Genomic DNA, 21,886 nt, shown 5'->3' on the forward strand with positions numbered 1-21,886 from the left:
TGTACCCTTTTACGCTTTTAAATAAAAATGTGATTGGTGAGTGTGAAGGTGCATATGTGAGTATACAATAGTTTATTACATCAATACTGTGTTTTAAATTTGTAACTTTAATGACATGTTGTCATAAACAACCAGTGGGTAATTGCAGCTGATTTAAGACCCCCATTTCCACCTGGTATTAAGATGTGTTTTTGGTGATCGGATCACATGTGTTCACTGCTAAATACTTGTCTAAACGGGTTCTATTTATTTTTTCTTTTTTTTTTTTCTTCTCAGAGCTTTTTTAAACTGTTCCATTCTAATTAGTGGAAAAATGCAGATGTTTAAGAACTGTTAACAACCAAATGTCATAAATCATTTATAAATTCCAGCCTAATTAGAACTAGCAATTAGCAATCATTACAATGTTACCTTTAAAACTGTGCTTTGTCCCTTTCCATCTCCATCTCTCCATGGTAGATCAAAGCAACATATAGGCTTCCTTCAGGACAGAAGTCAGGTAATGAATACACTCTTTGCTTTGCTTGCTTTGGATCAGAGCGGGGACACACATGCTCAAGCCCACAGCTGTGTCCGGTCTGACTTCAGTGCTCTGCTGATAGACTTGTTCCGTTGTGGTTGTACTTGATGGATAGGCCCCTGAGGGCCGAGTGTAGACCACTGTAGTGAGCATGCTTGGGCATGTGGGCCTTGAGAGGTGAGAATGAAATGTGCAATGCAGGGAGACCAAAGGGTTTTAAACATTACATCTTGATTCTGTCCCTGCACTATGTCAACTGCCTGAAGCTATATGAAGACCCTGGTAAAACATCATAAACACGGTCTCTCCTTGAAAGCAAATCCATTGCAGTCGTTGTCCATTGGGTATCTTTGAAATCGTGAAACTTAACCAGTGAATGATGTGGTTAAAGGGATAGTTCACCCAAAAATGAAAATTCATTTATCATTTACTCACCCTCATGCCATCCCATAATTGTATGACTTTCTTTCTTCTGCAGAACACAAAGATTGTTAGAAGAATATCTCAGCTCTGTAGGTCCATTCAATGCAAGTGGATGGTGATCAGCACTTTAAAGAAGTAAAAGTTATCCATATGACTCCAGTTTTTAAAATTATTGTCTTCTAAATCTATATGATCAGTTTGGGTGGGAAATATATCAATATTACGTCCTTTTCACTATAATTGTTCATACTTAACCTTCAGTGTGTGGCATATGAGGTGATGAAACATGTTTCCAGCAGATGTTTTTCTACCTTATGATATCTCAGTCTCTCCCTTCATCCCTTACTCCTTTTCTCCACTTGTCCTCTATAGTATAGCCATTGCATCTGGAGTCCTGTTATAGTAAAAAGACTGAAATGATGAGGTTTCCCTTTCTAATCAGTCTTGCTCAGTCTATTCAGAATTCATAATTATTCAGGTCTTTCGTATACTATAGTGTTTCTTAACTTTATTTATTTATGTATTATATACCCCCCATAGCCAATCAGTTCAAGTGCCCCTTCATCAACACCAAAACTTATCATTACTATTACTAAAATGGCCATTATTACTATGACTCACTTTTTAAAACTATGAACATTTGATACTGTGGGTGAAAAAACAGGGTCACCAAGTATGTTTTTCTCTCTTTAATGGGACACCTGTGCTTGTTTTTATTTCACAAGTTTTGGCTGGTCTAGAGGCAGTTATATTTCTTTCTGGTGTCTTTCTATTTATACACATAATTTCTACATGCATATTACTAAGTCCAAAACCTAAACATTTTGTACCTTTTCATCAAAGGAACTGAATGTGTTAACTCTAACTGTTAAGGAGTCATAGGCTGTGATCCATTTAAAGTCAGACATGGGTCAGTCCTACGTGATATATCCCGTCTTCCCGCCATGAAGCATTCCTTTGCCACAAGCTTGGAAGATGACATAATGAAAACAAAAGATAATTTACCATGTTTTACACCTTTCACTGCAAATGTTTGTCAAACAGTTTACATTGTTGTGCAATGTTGGAAATTTACATTACTGATGCATGTATTAGCTTAAAGACACTCTTACAAAACGTCATGATAAACAACACTTTAAGATACTTAAAATAATGTTTTGCAAATTTGAGAAATAATTTTAAAATTGTGTACATTCACATGAAATCATGGGCGCCTGCAGCATTTAAACTGAGGGTATGCAGTATAGGCCTACCCTTATGTCTAGGGGCATTTAAAAAAGAAATAATTTTAACAAGAGTTCAATTCTAGTAACGTTGAGAGAAGCGTTTTTATTTTTATTTGTATTTATTTATTATTTTTACATTTTCTTTGGTATGTGTAGCATTAACGGAACTGTTGGCTAATGCGTTTAAAAGGCCGGTCAGAATAAACAAGTTATCATGCTAAAAAGCAATAGGCAACGCAACAAAAAGAATGCAGGTGTCTCGAGGCACATTTTAAACAGCTGAAGTTAACTTGACATGCCACCTAAAAATGCAGTGCTCCTGTGAGAGATGTTGAAAACACAGTGTAACGTGATGGAGTTGTCAAAAGACATTGACCTAGTGAATGTTTACATGGTAAACAATTGAAAAACAAAAACAGATTCAGTGTGTGAACAGCCCCTTATTCAAATAGTACAGCACTTGCTGAAGTTTCTCAGTTACCTCTCAAAAAGATAGCCTTTTGTTTCAGTTGATTGTTGGTAAATATGCACTTTTATTCAGCACCGTTTGTTCTCTGTGTTCTTAAACATTCCGATGCTGTTTTAATGAGTGAGAAACGGCTCTGTATGATTCCATGAGAGAGAGCGGTCTGAACATACTGATACTGAATCACAAATCTATTCAGGCTGTTTTGTAAGTGCATTTGGCCAATTTATTGAAAAGAACTATCTCAAATGAATTATTAATTCGCGAATTAGGCATCACTAGTTCTTTTAAACAGACAACAGAAAAGCAGGACACTTGTCATCATTATTGCCCAATATGTGTAGAGAAAATGTTTCTCAGGTCAAGGTCAGTCAGAGCGCTAATGGTACTCACTGTGGGTATGGCTGCAGGTGCCACTGCATTATATCAAGTCTCCAGTCAAATCAGGTTCTACAGGGTTGTAGATTTCTGAATTTCCAACTTGGACATCTGACATCAAGTGGTGTTTTATAACACTTTTCCAAGTAGGAGGTTGAAATTGTAATGTTCTAATTTAAAAGGAACACAGTAATTGGCTTTAAAGGAATGTTCTGAGTTCAATACAAGTTAAGCTCAATCGACAGCATTTGTTGCGTAATGTTGGTTACCTCCAAAATTTTGTCTTGTCACTCCTTTTCTTTAAAAAAAGCACATATCTTGGTTCCAGTGAGGCACTAACAATGAAAGTCAATGCGACCAATCTGCAAACGTTAAAATGCTCACTGTTTCTGAGACCGTCAATCCGTGCATTTTATCATGTGGCTCGTTGTGCATGGCACCACAGAGACTTTGCATGTAGAGGCTCGTGCTAATCAATTGGTTGATTAGGAGACCTGGCTGGAGTCACTCAGCACACCCTGGAATTGAACTTGTGACTCCAGAGGTTGTAGTCAGCGTCAAAACTTGCTGAGCTACCTAGGCCCCCCAATTATGTTGCCTCATTACACGGTTTGCAGTAGTTTCCCAGTGAAATGACCATCTGGGGGTGCCAAAAGCGAGTGAAATGTTGTCTAAATCACACAAGATTTTGAAGGTGAATGTTAGATAGAGGTTTTAATGAGTAAAACGCACTTACCTAACCTAAAAAAAAGTGTCCTAAAAGGAGATGAAAAATTGTTTTACCCTAAACAGAAATGTTTACCCTAAATCAACACCTAAACTTAACCTATTGCATTATAAAAGCAAATGTGACATGAAAAGTGCATTTGCAAATATAAAACTCACAGTTGTTGTTGCGCCTCTAGTGTTAATTTTACAGAAACTGTGTCGAAACATACAAGGTGGCATGTAATACTCAGTTTGCAAACATTTTGTAATATTCACTTTATTGTGTAATATTCAATTATTTTTCTGTAGTGTGCACAATTTTTCTGTAGTGAGAAAAAAGGTGGGTTTGTAATACATTTGATAAACCAATCCATTTTGTGGATGTTTTACTGGTGCCCAAGCTAATGTGTATTGACAGGATGTGAAGGCTTTGCTGACTAGGTGGATTTGGTAAAGCTTGGCTCTGGGAAAAGGCCCCAATGTGTCTTTATTAGCTTTGACATATTTAATTAGCAGGATGGTCTTAAGAGCCCTTGCACTGGGCTTTTAATCTCCCTAAAACATTCTAAGTGCTGGGCTCCTGTTCTCCTGCCTCCTTTCTCTCAAGTTTCTCTCTCTCTCTCTCTCCTTCACTCCCTATATTCCTCCCCGTTTCTTTTTCTCAGCCTCTCTTGGCAGCCGTGGTTTCACCCACACATGATTTCTAGCCTCAGAATCCAATTCCCATCAAAATTGTGTTACACCTCCAGCTTCGAGAGCTCCCATAACTCTCTCTGGCCAAGCAGCTCAAGGCTATAATCTGCATCTAGTCACCAGATGCGTGACACAGTCCAACGCAATAAGGAGAACATTTTCTCTTCACAAGTTTGATTCCCTGTGGTTATTCAGTGCCAAAATTCCATAATAGCATGTAGGATGGTAGCCAATGTTATACATTACTGCAGCCCTAATTCGCCACACCCAGCAATAACCAAACTTGAACATGGTATGCTTCGGTGTGGAGCTCTCTACCATTTTTGTTACTTTAGTTTGTTTGTCATTTTTTTGTCAGGTATGCTCTGCCAAATTTTCAGCAGGTCATCACTGATAATTTTTGGCCAGTGTTTGATTAATCAGACATTTTGTTAGACAGCTTAGTTGGAGGTGCAGTGGTGCTCTACAAGTGCTCCAAGTGCTTGTGATGCTCCTTCAACAAGGCTTTAGGACTCCTCTGCCGAGTATTCATCTGGCGAATGTCCGATCCCTTGCCAACAACTGATCTACTCACGCAAACAAGTTGTTTACATGCTTTTACATCAATGAAAGTTGGTGTACAGATGTAACCATGTTGAAGAAGATGTGCTGTCCTAATTTAGAAGTGCTCTGCATCAACTGTAAGCATTTGTCTTCACAGAAACTGATATAGTCTGTCACAGTATCTGTGAGCTCGTCCATGTCTGTGGCTGCAACATCAGAAACACTACAATCAGTACATTCAAAGCAGGCTTGTATTTCCAGCTCTGCTTCATTGGTCCATCTCTTTACACTCCTTACTACAGGCTTAGATGATTATATTTTCTGCTTGTAGGTCGGTTGAAGATGAACTAGACTAAATCTGCATGTGGGACAGAACGATATCAGTTTATGTGAGGATACGTGTACCCCAACTAGGACATTATTATCATTCAATAATGATAATCCATGGTTTACAGCAAAACTCAGACTGCTTCATCATGCCAAAGAGGATGCCTACAGAACTGTGGATACAATTTTGTATAATTAGTCCAAAAACACACTAAGGAGATCAGACATGCTAAAAGAAGCTACTCTGAAAAGCTGAAAAAGAAATTGAGCCAACAATCCTGCATTTGTGTGGAGAGTCCTGAAGGACATCACCAAGTACAAGACACCACCCCCTCGCTCTGTAGAGAATCAACGACTGGCTGATGACCTAAATATGTTGTAATGCAGGTTGGAAAAGCCCAGTCTCACACCTCTCCCCCATTATGATCTTCACTTCACACACCCACTTACGCCTCCTGCTACCCCCCTCCTCCCCTACCTGCTACTCAACCTGCACTAGTGGTCTGTGATGAGGATGTGTGCTGGGTCTTCAGGAAACAGAAGACTAGGAAAGCTTCAGGCCCAGACAGTGTTTCACCTGCCTGTCTGAATGTCTGCACTGACCAACTGGCCCCCATCTTCTCACAGATCTTCAATAGATCACTGGAGAGGTGTGAAGGTGTGAACATGCTCCTTCAAACATTCCACCATCATTCTGGTTGATGCTGTCAACATGGGACTGCATTATATCCTGCTACACCTCAACAGACCTGTGACGTATGTAAGGATCTTATTTTTTGACTTCAGTTCAGCCTTTAATAACATCATGCCTGATCTTTTCTCAACCAATATGACCTATCTGTCCAATCCCACCCCAATTTGTCAGTGGATCACCAGCTTTCTGGCAGATAGGCAGCAGCTAGTGAGACTGGGGAAACTCACATTCTGGACCCTCTCTATTATCACTGGTGCTCATCGAGGATGTGATCTTTCTCCACTGTTCTTCTCCCTGTACACGAATGACTGCACTGCAAAGGACCCCTCGAGCTGAACACGCTCAAAACAGTGGAGATGATAGTAGACTGATCTGCATAATTCCTTCAGTGAAATGGGTGATAAACCAACGCAGACAGTGCATGCAAATAACCAGCTCTTTTAAAGGCCATAATTCATTCTTAATTTTGACTGTTTTACCCAATAACTGTGGGTGCTGTGTAATGTTATGCTTTTTAAAGTATTGCAGCATTGGCTTAGCAACATGGCATAATAACATGTCATATCAAACAGAAATATGTGTTAGCTACCTTGAACTGTTAAGACCCCTGCCACATTGGTACTTTTTACATGATGCCCATGGCAAGTTGCAACTTATAATTATGAGCTCTACAAATATGTGAACACTGTTCATTGGAATTACGACATGATGTGAATATGCCAAAAGCCCCCACCTAAACCCTAATGAACACCTTTCAGATGAACTGGATTGCCGACTACAAACCAGGCCCAACTTTCAATTATCAGTGCCTGACTTCACTGATCTTTTACGACTAAATAGGAGGAAGTAACCTGCAGCCATGTTCCAGCATCTAGTGGAAAGCCTTCCCAGAAGAAAGGAAGCTTTCATGGAGAACCATCTGCTTATTAATGCCCATGATTTTGAAATGAAATGTTCAGCAATGCCATATGGGTGTGGTGCTTGGGTGTCGACATATTGTTGGCTATACTCTCTAGTGTACGACTGGTGGGCATTTGGACATTTCCCTAGACACTACCACTATATTTCTCGCTCATGTCATCAAACACTGTTGCTCTCTCCATCTCTATCTGTCTGTGTGTATGAGGGTAGTCGAATCCACTTCCTCTGAGTGGCCACTTCGTTCCTCCTTCTCTTTCCTCCTTAATTGCAGTGAAGTGCAGATGAAAGAGTGCACAGAAGATGCATGAAATGTCTTTCTTTTTAAAGTCTTTGCACTTGAGCTGTGTATCCAAACCTGGCTTTCTATTAACAGACTCTATGCATGTGTATCTCAGGCAGATGAGGTCTTTTTCCAGCAGTACAGGGAGAACATGGTGTAAGAGCAAAGCACCATGGGAGACCTATTCTCCTTCTCCTTTGGCCCAAATACACAGACCGCAGTTCCCTCTACTCCTCAAATTCCAGGACAAACACTCCCCACACAAACTTTACCTCTCAAGTCATGGAAAACCCCCTCCATTGCCAAAACCAGTGAACACTTTGTATGGAAAAAATCATGTCAGATATCGTATTCTCTTTCTTATTGTTTTAATATGCCAGGCAGATGAAGCCAAGGCATAGTGTTTCTCACACAGTTATTTGGAGATGTATGCCATCTAAAGCAGTTGTGGTGAAAGACAAGTTTATTATTTTCCAAATCAAGGAAACAGTTGTTAATCAGTATAAAGTAAATCTTGTGAGTGGGACTTGTACTCAAATGCAGGCCAGGACTGGTTTGTCTTAAAGGGGTAGTTTATCCAGAAATCTCACTCTCTTGTCATTTTCAAACCCATATGACTTTTTTCCATGGAACACAAAAGGCACATTTTTTTAAATAAACTTCACACTGCTCTTTTCTCAAAGAGTATTAACTACATGTCTGCTGAATCCCATGTCTTCTGAAGTTATGCATTAGGTTTATGTAAGGAATAAAATGTATTTAGTTTGTCATTCACCTCCTCTCCGCTGTTGCTTTCAAGAAACCCCTTATTGACCATATAAATATAAAATAAGGGGTTTCTTGCAACTGGGCCCTGGTTCATTAAAATGTAAAACAGAATTCAGCTTCTCTACCTGTGTAGTTCTTCTCTCAGACTAAGACCAGGCATTTTATATTACACAGCGGTGTGTATCAGAGGAATATCCAATACCTACTCGAGGTGAGACTAAACAGAATATTTGCACGTGTGATTTTGATTCCTCATCCATCTCTGCCTGAAATGCTTAGGGCTAAACCACTCAAACTCCCCACTCACCCAGACCCTCACAAAGACGTGGAAGTTCACTGCACCGGTCAGAAACTAGAGAAAAAATTATTCCCACATCTCCAAAGCAAAGGCATTGATTTTGGGATCTGATCCAATCTCTGTCCCCTTTTACACCTGGTTTTAACATGTGTCTCGTATCCGGATAGTATCTGGATTATTTTTAGCTGAATATCATTGACAATTTGCATTCCAATGCATCTTCAAGTGCTTTCCAATTGTGAACCAATCATCAAAAACACTGCCAGGTATTAGGATGGATGGTTGGAGCCGATTGGACTATTGATTTGTGTCCATTTGTTGTTGATGCATTCTTATTGGACAGTTGCCCTTGTCTGCCGATCATCTTTAGATGAATAAAATGCTGCCAGTGTCAAACAGCAGTTTGCAATAAGGTCCAAGTAAGCATGTAAAGCAGACTTCTGAGTTGCACAGAATGCAGATTACAATCTATGTGTGATGTGACCCTGCACTCTCGCTTTCAGATTGATTGTACTCTTTCTGCTAATGAGCTACATATGCAGAAATGACTGTCATTCGCAAATAACACATGCCGGCGCTTCAGGCCTCTTGCCTTCAACATGGGAATGTTAATTCAGTACAATACATCAAACAAGTACATTTTTGTTGCACACTCATTCGCCAAAACAAATTGTTGGATTTACTTAAAAAAGTGGTGTCGATTGGTTCCACGCAACAGTGTTGAGTAGTTCCGATAAGCCACGGTTAAATTGTATGAACTAAAGAAATTCAAGTAAATTGGACCAAAGCGCTTAAGTAAATGCTAACCATTTGGATTTATTAGTATTATGTATTCTATGTTTGTCTAACTTGATAATAATTATTGAATTTTCTTAAGTTCCAATGTATTCTTTCAGTTAACGATTGGCTAGCAACAGTTTGCATGGACATGGTAATGTATGGCATTGGCTTGAATCACAACAAAGGTCATGCTTACCACTCTACTGTGTGGCACACATTTTGTTGTTGTTGTTGTTGTTGTTGTTTTACAAAGCAATGCACAAGTGTTAAGTAATTGTCCTCTTCAACCTACAGTCCTAGGCAAAAAAAATTTACAATTGGGCCAAGCCCCAAATGGAAAACATTAAACTTTTAATGGACTCCACAATAAATCATTGGTCAGGAAATTTGAGAATAAGGAATGTTTCATTCAGAGTGGTCAACAGAGATATGTGGAGTGATTAATCATGATTTGAGTTGCTTGGTGATGCTCCAGAGAGGTGTCTTCAAAGATCTGGTGAGAAATACAATAGTGTATTCCTCTCTACCACAGTGAACTATGGAGGAAGAGGTGTCATGGTGTGGGGAGCCTTTTCAGCTGCTGGTATTGGTCAGCTGCTTCACTGTGAAAAGTCAATGAATGCTTTGGAGTACAGGAGATTATTGCAGAAAGCCTTACTTCCCACAATTGAAAAATTGTTTTCCAAAGAGGAATGATCAGATGCTATTTTTCAACAGGATATACAAAAACAGATAAAAACACATAATTTCAACATTTACTCCCTCCATCCAGTTCCATGGAAAGCAAGATGAGAAATAGAAATACCTGCGGTTTCAGTTAAAGCCTCAAAAAATATTCATGTTGTCCCGACACAAATGGGTTCATTAAAGCTGACTCTTTTTTTCCCTTGAAACAACTCACATGGTTCACGTGGTTACATGCATTTGTTGAGTAATTTGAACAAAGGAGGATAAAGGAGGATTTAATAAAACTGATGATAGTGAAAGTTTTGTTACTGCATATTTTATTTATAATTATTATATATTTTTGTATCTGTTTGTCTGTAGCTTTGAGAACAAATTTCATTACAGGTTCTGTGTCTAATTTTAGCTGTTATTTTATTTATTTATTTTTTATTAATTTTTTTAACATTAATTTTAAATATTTTCTCATTTTATTTCTTGCAGTCTTATAGCTTTGAGATCATCTATATGCTAGTGTACACCTAAATGCTGGCAGAATTCAGTTTTAGCAAGCATGCACTTTTAAAATTAATAGTCTTTCTCTTCCTAGAATATGGACCAAAAATTTGTATTATTCATACTACACTTACTGTACAGATTTTGTCCAATCCATTTGTCGATCCATGGCATATAGATGGAGTGTTCAGGAAAACCGTTTAAAACTTAAAAGTAACTTTTTTGGTAATTTCGTTTGCTGCCACTAGTAAATTGCACACTTCATCTTTAAACATGAATGGCCAGCTCATCAGTATTTACGCAAATATTCATAACTGTGGTCCTGTAGCTCTAGATGCTTAGAGATGTGTTTGAGAGGTATTCAGTGAATCATTTAGCACTAAAAAGCTTGTTTTAGTCTATCATTCATCTCAACAGAGTGAAAATTGCTGACAAGACCAGAGCGGGTAGCTTGTGAATGTGTTTCCTCACTTTTTTTTTCCTAGCAGATCCAGACATAGGAAAAATGCTGGATATCAGTCTGAGGTTTTAGCTGTTATGCCAAGAGAACAAACTGAAATCGACTAGGACATTTAGTGGAATTACATTGGCAAGAATAAAAGCTTCATGCAGTGTGTGCACTTGGGCGTCGTCATTTGTGTTGCAGATGAATGAGGCTGAGGCCGTTTGCAGAGTATTGTGCCAAGCGTCCAAAATTAACCCTCTGCAATCACCAAATGTGAGTAAAAATTGTCTTTGGCGAGTAAATAAAACAGTTGCCAGAAACCTTATTAGGAACTGCATCATTAAGTAAGAACATTAGTCTAATCCTCTGTGATTCAAGCGACATGAGAATTTCAAATTAAAGCAATACAAACAGTTAAACATCTGCTGCTTGTATGCCTTTAAAAACCTTTCTAACTGTAGTAAAACAAAAACTCAACAAAATGACAATGGATCTTTGTGTTTTTAAAGACCAAGACTGACTCTGCAAATGACAGAATGACCTGTACTATGTGTCACTAATAAGCACGCAAAGACAAACACTGCTATATAATCACGTTGTCAGCATGACAAGCTGGTGTGTATATTTTTAATTAAGAACAACAACAAAAAACTTTCATGGCCAGCAAGAAATTTCTGTGCCCGATATATTTTCACCTGCCATTAGCAGGTGTGGCAAAAGTGAATTTTGAACCTTGCATGTGCATAGGCCTCTGAACCTATGAGTGAACTAAAAACAATAACTGGCACCTCATGAGGATTTGCTGGATCTAAATATTTCATCATTGATAATATTCATCCATGTTTTTACCCTTGCTTAAATATGTTTGTTATTATTAATTTTATTAGATAATTAAGTGTTCTTAATTGAAGTGCATGAAAGCAAAATGTGAGTGTATGGAAATCAGTGATGACGAACGGATTGTTTCAATGGACATGTTGTCTGTGTACTGTTGACTCAAGAATGGATTCAAATGTATCAGTGAACTGTTGACTCGACAACTTTTGTGACCGAATCGTGAAGTGGGCACAGCAGTTTATGACAAAGGAGTGAATGCAAAAGCAAACATCACTCGTTCTACAAGATTCAAATCAATCCCAGTTCTCGGCTCATTTCAGCTCATCCGAATGATGAGTGCATTAGTTTATAACTCGAGATACAAATGTTTCCTGTTCAGCCTGTTCACTGAGAAGAACCAGTTCAAAAGAACAATTTGTTTATGCATAGGACATTACTAATTTCCTATCTGCAGAATAATTGGTTATCATTCTTTTTCTCCACTTTAGTTATTTGTATCAGCAAAATCCACTATCGGTCGACCTCTACTTGTGATATTGAGTGTTCTCATCTCTGGACTCTAAATTGTGACTGATATGGTCAACAATATGTTAAGCATTTGGAACAAGTCCCAACATGTTTATACACCCACACACACACACACACACACACACACATTAAAAACATACCTGCCTACACCAATTTAAGTCTTAATAAGTTTCTGATTGATCGATACAATCTTTATTATATCAGAGTAAGATGAAAGATTTCTGGCTGGGTGGGTTTCTCTTTCCTGAGCTGGTATAAGGGTGGGGTTTAATGGTGTGTGCTGGTTACCAATGCAAGTGACCATCCATCACCCTGCACTCAAAAAGTGACAGACCCCCGCCCACAACCATCTCTCTCTCTGAGAGTCAGCGACCCCTGCTACGCCCCCTACACACACTAACCCAATAGAGGTGATCTGTAATTATGAGATGTCTTTTAAAACTCTGCCGTTGGCAATTATTAAAGCCATACATCTCCCGCTGTGAAAATAGCATAACATTCCAGGATTAAAGGATTTTAAGACCTGCACTGTAGTGATTGATGCCAGCTTGGGGGGTGGAGAGCAGGTTTACAGTCTGTGTGGGATGACTGAGTGTGTTCTTGGGAAGCAGGCCAGTGTCTGAACTGTAACTGTCAGATGTGTGTCTATCCTCTCTTCCTGTCTGAATTCACTGTTAAGTTTGATTGACAGAAGCAGGTATGAGAGGTATGTTAGAGTGTAACCCACAGAAAGCTGCTTCCTGAAGCCACTTATGAGCAGAGTGGAAGTGTTTCTGAGTTTGACAGGTAAACACAAGTGACACTAAGAGAGCTGAACTTTGAAATTATTCTCTCTCTATTGATTTTCCTTTGAGTTCCACTACAAGAGATTATTCTTTGTAGTATCAGACTCCTAATCTTCCTCCATCCAGTGTTAGTTTGTTTAGAGGCTTCTCTATCTCGAGCAGGGCCTTTGTCTAAACTCACAAGTCCCAGGACCTCTCCTTCTTGACCCATGACAAGGCTGTATCATAGATCTGGGTTTCCCAATATTTTTCGTAAGCTGAACCACTATTACCTAAATTATTTATTTGAAGAACCCCCATGAGTTTTTAAGTAATGTTTACCTGTCAGTAAATGTGACGGATTAATACAAAATAGCAGGTTATTTACAAATAATTAAAGGGATAGTTCACCTAAAAATTTAAATTATCTCATCATTTACTCACCCTCATGCCATGCCAGATGTGTATGACTTTCTTTCTTCAGCAGAACAGAAATGAAGATTTTTAGAAAAATATCTCCACTCCGTAGGTCCATACAATGCAAGTGTATGGTGATCAGACCTTTGTAGCTCCAAAAATCACATAAAGGTAACATAAAAGTAATCATTTCACACCATTGGTTTAATCCATATCTCCAGAAGCAATATAATAGGTGTGGGTGAGAAACAGATAAGTATTTTAGTCATTCTTTCTTTAAATCTACACTTTAACTTTTACTTACTGATGTGAAAGTGAAACTTATCAGGCACCACATCTGCCTTTCAGATGTAAAAGTGAAGTTGAGATTTTGAGTATAAAAAGGACTTACATTTGAACCTGTTTCACTGTCACATCCATTATATTGCCTCTGAGGATACTAATTTAACTACTGGAGTCTTATGGATTACTTCTGTGTTTATGTGGTTTATGTGTGTATATTTTGGAGCAACAAAGGTCTGCTCACCATTCACTTGCATTGTATGGACCTACAGAGCTGAGACATTCTTCTATAAAAATATTATGTTCTGCTGAAGAACGTCTTACACATCTGGGATGGCATAATGGTAGTATGAGATATGGGACACAGCCCAAGCAATTATCAACCAGCACAGCACTGCCATATTGAATATAGCACTAATTTAATACAGTTTTGTGTAGATTTGTATTTTAATTGATTCTATATCTGCATCCGAGTTTGCACACACTTAAAACTGTCTCCTTAGCTGGTAAATGCAACATACTAATATGTCATTGCCTGTCTTGATGCAACAAACCCTCACATAGGCATACTCTAAGTTAAAGTAATTGCCTTAAATGTCACTACTACTTAACTTTGGTTTCGGACAAACTCCTCCGAAATATTCGCCACAATATTTCTTCACTGAATGCATAAATCTTCAAAAATGCCCTAGTAGTATACCATTGGGGTACCATAGACAACATTGTAGGGATTCTATGTGAATTAGGATGTGAATCGTCTCTGTTTTTGCATTTATTGTAAGCAGATACAATCAAACACCATGCCCACTATTGTGATTAGCTTCTTTAATCATCTGAACAAATTCAATGGCTCTCCCATTTTTTTGTAAATGTATCTAGGTCTGATTAAAGTAAGCTAGTTTCCCTAGTCATGCATTTTGACTCTCTGAGGCAAAGTGTTTTGGAGACCTCATGAGAGCAGTGCTCTCAAAAGCTGCTTAATTCTATCAGCCGGCCATGGGACAGAGTTAATTACGTTTGTGACACGAACTGTGCTCTTACAGAGAACATTTCAGTCACACTGGCTGGTACATCAGCGGCCCACTATTTATAAACCTCCTCTCACACAAATCCAGCTCTGTGTGCTCAGCTGCGGCAAACCTCACCCACTCACTGCTCTATTCTGTTGTTTAATGAACATTTCTTTATGATTCACTACCACTGTGCTTCAGAGTCCAATTTAAGTGTGATCTGCTTTTGTCATCCCTAGTAAAATTTCAGGATTTGCCCTTGGTTGGGGAAACTTTTATCTTTAAGTTGTTTTAAGTTCTTGAAGACTTTTAAGTTAAAGTTTCAAAAGTTGTCAGAACAAACCTGGTAGTCAGTGCACTTTCTCTGACATGTTGAGCTGTGGCTATGGCTTGAATTCACAGTTACTGAGAAATATATATATTTTTATGATATTTTCCCATTCAAGTAGAGAGGAGCTGCATGTGTATCCATAGAAAATAGTCAAATGACCTGACTTGCTTCAGAGGGATTTTTCCGTACCGTATTGATGCTATAGTCACAGCTAAAGGCTGTTGTTTGGTATGACACACAGTAGCTATATTCCAAATATTTCACTCTTCTAGTGCTTCATTGATTTTATAAAGCATTTACTACATGATTAAACTGTTAATGACATGATTTAATAAGCAAATGCATTAAGTGGCATCCTTCTGCTGGAAAAATACAGTCACTGACATGTAAACTAAATTTAATAATTGGCTTCTATTGTGCTGCGCAAAGATACACACAGTAGCTTAATGAGCATGCGATTCTTGCCATATTCAATGTATTGAAGCACAGTTGGAGCACTGTGTTGACCAGTCAGGATTCAGGACCGGAACCATCCATTTTATAAAGTTCTATTAAAGCAATAGTTCTCCCAAAAATGATAATTCTCACATCATTAACTCTCACCAATATGTCGTCTCTAACTTGTATTTTTTCTGAATAAAATGAAAGATATTTTCATAGATTTATTATCTGTTTATAGCCATATTATGCAATGCAATACAAGATTTATAATGAAAAAAAGTATTAAGTTTTGGTCCATTTTTACCCAAAAACAATCGTATCACTTCAGAAGGCATGAATTAAATAACTCATATATGGAGGATGGATTACCTTTATGCTGTTTTTGGAGCTTGGAAATTTTGGACCACATCGACTTGCATTGTATGGGCATAAACACATCATGCATCTATACAAGTATCTTCATTTGTTTTCTGCAGAAGAAAGTCATAGAGTTTGAGACTACATAATGGTGAGTAAATAATGAGAAAATTATAATTTGTGTGAACAATTTTAAACAAAATAGTCAAAAAAAACTTGAAAAAGTGTTATGTTTTTGAAAAATACTGATTCAATCTTTTATCACACTTTGAACAACTTTTCTTTCTCATCAACGTCATGGTGCCAACTACTGTGATCATACATGAAGTCTCTCACATCCAGCTGTGTCCTCATCTCTCTCCATCCTCCCTATCTCTCAGTCTCTCTCTCTCTCTCTCTCTCTCTCTCTCTCTCTCTCTCTGCTTCATCACAAATGATATGTGCATACATTTCCCCCATGTCATAATCATGAGAGCAGGAACTATGAAGCTGGTCTGGGCTGGGCTGAACTCATCTCATCTGGCCTTCTCTGACATGTTTGGAGGCCGCACAGATTAAAAGACTGATCCCACTTCCACATTCATTTAAGCAACCATTAGCCAAACAAAAATAGGGGGTCGGTGCAGGCAGCAGGCCAGGTTTATTGGAATTCCAGTGAGGCGCACCACCTGTCGATACGATGATTTCCTGATTCATGAATCATTCGGGAAGCTGCAGTGCTTTAGCTAATGATTCTGGGTGTAGGAGATGCACGAAGAAAGGGTGGGGCTGACGGGGAAGGATAAGGAAAGGAAGGAAAGAGGTATCCATAGATAGAAAGAAGAGTGATGGGTGGATCTGATTGATGGAGAAACAAGCTCTCATCCTTCATTCGGTGGAGGAGCATGTTTCAAATATAATTTTTCATTAGACGAGAGAGAAAATGCTTGTGATCACACAAAAACGCACCCACACACACACACTTAACACGAATGCACTCTTGCACTCACAAATGCATACACAAAACACGACATATATACACACTTGCATGTCCAGTCTTAGAAAGATTGTTGCTTTTGCACTTCAACCATTATTAACGTTTCACTTTGTCTTCTCAGAATGCCTTTGAGAAATTGTCTAGTTGTCTCAGTTGACTCTCCATCTTTGATTAGCAAAGAAACAAATGAGCTAGTCTTTCTTAAAGACAGTTTACAGTGATCCAATATATATATCTTGTTCACGCTTCTCTGAACTTTCAAATCAAATCATAACATATTTAACTAGATTTTTGTATCCTGAAAGAAATATCAGTGCTGACTGGGCATGAAAAGAATAGTGTTACAGTTTAGGGTACCTTCATTTTGTTTTGTTTTTATAGTTGCATTGCCATTGTCATGACACTTAGAACACGTCTGGTTTTCTGTCATCTCTGCACAAGAATCAATATATAACATACATCGTCTGTGCATCTTTGCAGATGTAAGAAAGAAAAGACCAATGATGACTTGTACTTGCATGCAAACAAATACAAGAAAGAAAACCAAGTCTCAATTTAGTGTCCAAATGTTACGATGATGTCATTGCTGACAGGTAGATTTTAAATGGTTGGGTGATTTATCGAATATTCTTGATATATTTGTGTTGATTTTGCAATATAAAATTAAAAGCAAAATTGTGATTATCATGATGAATTTTTATGTGCTTTTTGTTTGGCTATTATGTTTCTTAAAGATTTTGAATGGCATACTCGCCTAAATAAATCGCCTAAAGCTGAAAGTGTCTACAAAACAAAGTTTAAATGGAGTCAAACTAAGCAGTTTAGCAAAGCAGTTCTGGCTGGTATACTTGCAGGATACTTGGGTTAGAAGTTTATAACAAACCCTTACCATTATGATTGAGGGATGTCAATACAGTGCTGCTTTGAAAACACTGTATTAAAGCCATCGAACTTTGACTTGTAATTATTATGTAATGAGATAATGCTTAAGTTTTTCCTTTTGCCTATCCTTCTATTTCCTCAGGGAGCAGTGTGGTGGAGCTGGGACCCACGTTAGGCCTGAAGAAGTCCAGCTCTCTGGAGAGTCTGCAGACTGCCATGACAGAGGCCAAGAAAAACGATCTGCTGCCCTTCCACAGGCCCCGTCCACACATGGTTAGGGGGCGTGGTTGCAACGAGAGCTTCCGTGCAGCCATTGACAAATCATATGACGGGCCACCGGAAGATGATGACGGTGAGCTCCCACTATGCAACACCTACAGGATATAGTCACAGGATTTAAAAGTGAAGTGTGTAATTTCAGCACCATTTTAAGCATCAAATGGATTTGCGAAAACATAAAAATGCTAAAAAAGATTTTATTATTCTCCCAGAAGCCTTTGCCATTGGATAAGCCAACTACTGACATGTGAGGCCACTTAAACAAACTGACTTACAATTGTCTTAACAATTGAAAAAAAATAATGTATATATATATACTCTATATACCCTTCACCTTTACATACCCCCATGAAATCACTTGATAAGTGCAATTTTCCTTCCTGTGTCAATGTATTTACTATTGAAACAATACATTTGGGATGGGACATATCAAAGGGCTCTTCTCTTTTATTTATATTTATTTTTTTTTTTTTATAAATAGCCAATATGCTTTTGTTACATCACATCAGTGAACCATTATTTGCTACTTGCAAGATTGTTGCAGTTAGTAATAGGGAGAGGGTCCTCCATATCCTAGAGAGCATTTTATTGGACACAAATTTCTGTAGTGCAAGACAAGTCATCAATGTTTTTTGTCTATTTTCCCAGAAGAGAAATGTAGTAAATATTTTATGTTTCATATATCTGCTAAAGGTTCATTTAGTCACGTTTTAGGAGTGTACTAGCATATAGATATTCTCAGCACTAATAGACATGGACTAAAAGCTGTGAAACTCCAATTATGATTTCATAAGAGTATTTAAGAAATGTTCTTTACTCCGTGTTTCACTCTGATCCCCATGCAATTCCTAAAATCTAGAGAAATACTTGGTTAGACCCAGGTGGTGCAATTTATCAATAATACAGCAGTGTTTCTAGTGAGGCTGTGAATGTTTGAGAATATGTGTGTGAATATTGTAAGTGTGTGTCATGCCGTGTGGCTGTTGAAAGAGAGTAATTGAGAGTAAAGTGTTTGTCTTTGTCCCTGTCATGTGTTTCCGCTTCCCCCTCACCAGCCTTATTGGCCCTTCCATGAAACGACAGACCACAGACATGTGGCGAAAGAGAGAGCGAGTGTGAGAGAGGAGACAGGACATTCATTATGGTCAGTGTGAATAGATGTGACACAGCTGAAGACTTAAGAACATGTCTCACACATACATACTCACGTCCCAATGGAGTATCATGTACCACAATAACACTCCATCTGTGTCTACCTTCCTTACCCGTAGACTTTTGGTTTCTGGTACACCTGACCCCAACTGGATGTGTTTCCAAGGGGTACATTACATAAGAAGTGTTGTTGTGTTAAAAAAAAAAGAACAAAAAAATCTAACTGGAGCACAATGGAATGGAACTGCATACAGTGGTCTTGAGACATGTTTTTAATATTTTAACTATTTTTGACTTGAAAAGCCACCTTTAAAATGTGTTGTTCAGTCTTAGAAATAATATGAAAATTCTGTCTAAAAATATAGATTAACTATTATAGCTCGCTGATTGACCTCAGTTGTTGGACGACTAATCAACCATCATGACCATCCCTTATTATTTTGTTACAAGGCATTTACTGAAGTTTTAAACTAATATCTGGTTCAATAGTGCAACTCGGGATTACCTATAGTATGAGTTTGTAGCTTCAAAGCAAACTCATTAACAAATTATCAGGTTATTTTCTCATTTGCTCATCAACGTTTGATTACATCTGCTGTTTAGCACACAGACACTCTTACATGCACACACAGACTCCTGGTCAAGAAAACATTGGCAGCTCATTACTAATTACTGAGGACAGTAATTGGACACACAGTGTTCCTCTCACTTCTCGTTATTGTCCCTGTCATGGAGTGATAGTCTGCCAGTGTTCAGGGAACATGGTTTGAACATCACTTTCTAACCAGATAGTGTGTGTGTGTGTGTGTGTGTGTGTGTGTGTGTGTGTGTGTGTGTGTGTGTGTGTGTGTGTGTGTGTGTGTGTGTGTGTGTGTACAAGTTTATGCTACATTGTGGGGACCAAATGTCACCACAGGGATAGTAAAACCTAAGATCATCTACAATGTGGGGCCCAGCCAGAGGTCCCCACGAGGGAAATGGCTTAGTAAACATACTAAACAAAGGTTCCTGTGAGGCTTAGGTTTAGAGGATAGAAATTATCGTTAGCACAGTATAAAATCCATAAAATGAATGGAAGTGTATGGATAGTCCCCTCAGTGATATACAAACAAGTTTGTGTACCACACAGACACTCTTACATGCACACACAGACTCCTGGTCAAGAAAACAGTGGCAGCTCATTACTAATTACTGAGGACAATAATTAGACACACAGTGTTCCTCTCACTTCTCATTATTGTCCTTGTCATAGAGTGATTGTCTACCAGTGTTCAACATCACTTTCTTTAGTGTGTGTGTGTGTGTGTGTGTGTGTGTGTGTGTGTGTGTGTGTGTGTGTGTGTGTGTGTGTGTGTGTGTGTGTGTGTGTGTGTACATGTTTATGCTACATTGTGGGGACCAAATGTCCCCACAGGCAAAGCAAAACCTGAGATCATAAGCAATTTGGGGCCCAGCCAGAGGTCCCCATGAGGGAAATGGCTTAGTAAACATACTAAAGAAGGTTCCTGTAAGGGGTAGGTTTAGAGAGACAGACAGTATCGTTAGAACTGTATAAAATATATGGAAGTGTATGGAGAGTCCCCACAGTGATATAAAAACAAGTTTGTGTGTGTGTAATTATGTGCATGTTTATCTCTCTACTTATTTTTGCCCATGTCACACATTCTTTCTGGTTGTAATGAATAGTTCCATGCTTTGCAGCTTTGGTGATATAACCCAATCCATTTTGGGATACATATCTAGTTTAAAGTGCTTAGATTAAAATTGAGAATTCACTCTGGCTCAACAAACACCAACATTTTAATGTTGGCTGTTGAATGTAGAATGTTAATAAGCATAAATGTCTTTGTCACACTGCCCAGACAAATACCAACTACATACAATGGTTGGATTTAGAATGTTGAGAAGCATAACTGTCCTCGTCACACTGCCCCAACAAACACCAACCACGTCCAACAAACAATGGTTGGTTTTAGAATGTTGAGAAGCATAACTGTAATTCTCACACTCCCCCAACAAACACCAGCTACCTCCAACAAATAATTGTTGAATTTAGAATGTTTAGAAGCATAACTGCCATTGTCTCTCTGCATCAACAAACACCAAATACCTTCAACAAACAACAGCTGGATTTAGAATGTTGAGAAGCATAACTGTCATTGTCACACTGCCCCAAAAAACACCAACAATTTAAAGTTGGCTGTTGGGTTTAGAATTTTGGGACACATAACTGTCATTGTCACACCGCCCAAAGAACACCAACAAACTCCAACAAACACCAGTTGGATTTATAATTTTGAGAGGAATAACTGTCACACTGGGCCACACTGCCCCAACAAACACTGGTTGGATTTAGAATGTTGGTACACAACTATCATTGCAACACTGCCCAACAAACACCAACAAATTCCAATGAACACCAGTTGGATTTATAATGTTGAGATGCATAACTGTCATTGTCACACTGCCCCAACAAACACCAACAAATTCCAATGAACACCGGTTGGATTTAGAATGTTGGGAAGCATAAATGTCATTGTCACACTGGTTCAACAGCACCCACATTGTGAAGTTGGCTGTTGGGTTTAGAATGTTGGGACCACATAACTATCATTGTCACACTGCACCAACAAACACCAACATTCCAATGTTGGCTGTGAGACTTAGAATGTTGAGAAGCATAAATGTAATTGTCACACTGCCCCAACAAATACCTGTTGGATTTAGAATGTTGAGAAGCATAAATGTCATTGTCACACTGCCCCAACAAACACCAACTCAGTTAACACTGATCCAACAAAACCCTTCAACAGTGTTTGGTGGAGTTTGTTGCCATTTGTTGGGGCAGGTTGAATTGACCTTTACATGTCATCAAATGGATTCTCCTTGGCCCAAATAATCTGCAAAGGGAACCAGACTTCAAGGCAAAAGTCTGGCCCCCAAGAATAAAATAAGGGTTTGTTTGAGACCCACTTTATATT

The 21,886-nt window shown here is 38.5% G+C and overlaps 1 protein-coding gene across 3 annotated transcripts in view; it reads left to right on the forward strand.

The window, feature by feature from the left end:
* Window positions 1-21,886, forward strand: part of LOC127658564 (partitioning defective 3 homolog B-like) — a 460,995-nt gene that overhangs the window by 284,337 nt on the left and 154,772 nt on the right. For all 3 annotated transcript variants that reach the window (XM_052147919.1, XM_052147921.1, XM_052147922.1), the window contains one exon: window positions 17,617-17,826. In XM_052147919.1, coding sequence (XP_052003879.1) covers window positions 17,617-17,826 — 210 coding nt within the window. The remainder of the gene's footprint in view (window positions 1-17,616; window positions 17,827-21,886) is intronic.

This window comes from Xyrauchen texanus, chromosome 18, assembly GCF_025860055.1.
Source record: "Xyrauchen texanus isolate HMW12.3.18 chromosome 18, RBS_HiC_50CHRs, whole genome shotgun sequence".
Classification (NCBI taxonomy): Eukaryota; Metazoa; Chordata; class Actinopteri; order Cypriniformes; family Catostomidae; genus Xyrauchen; species Xyrauchen texanus.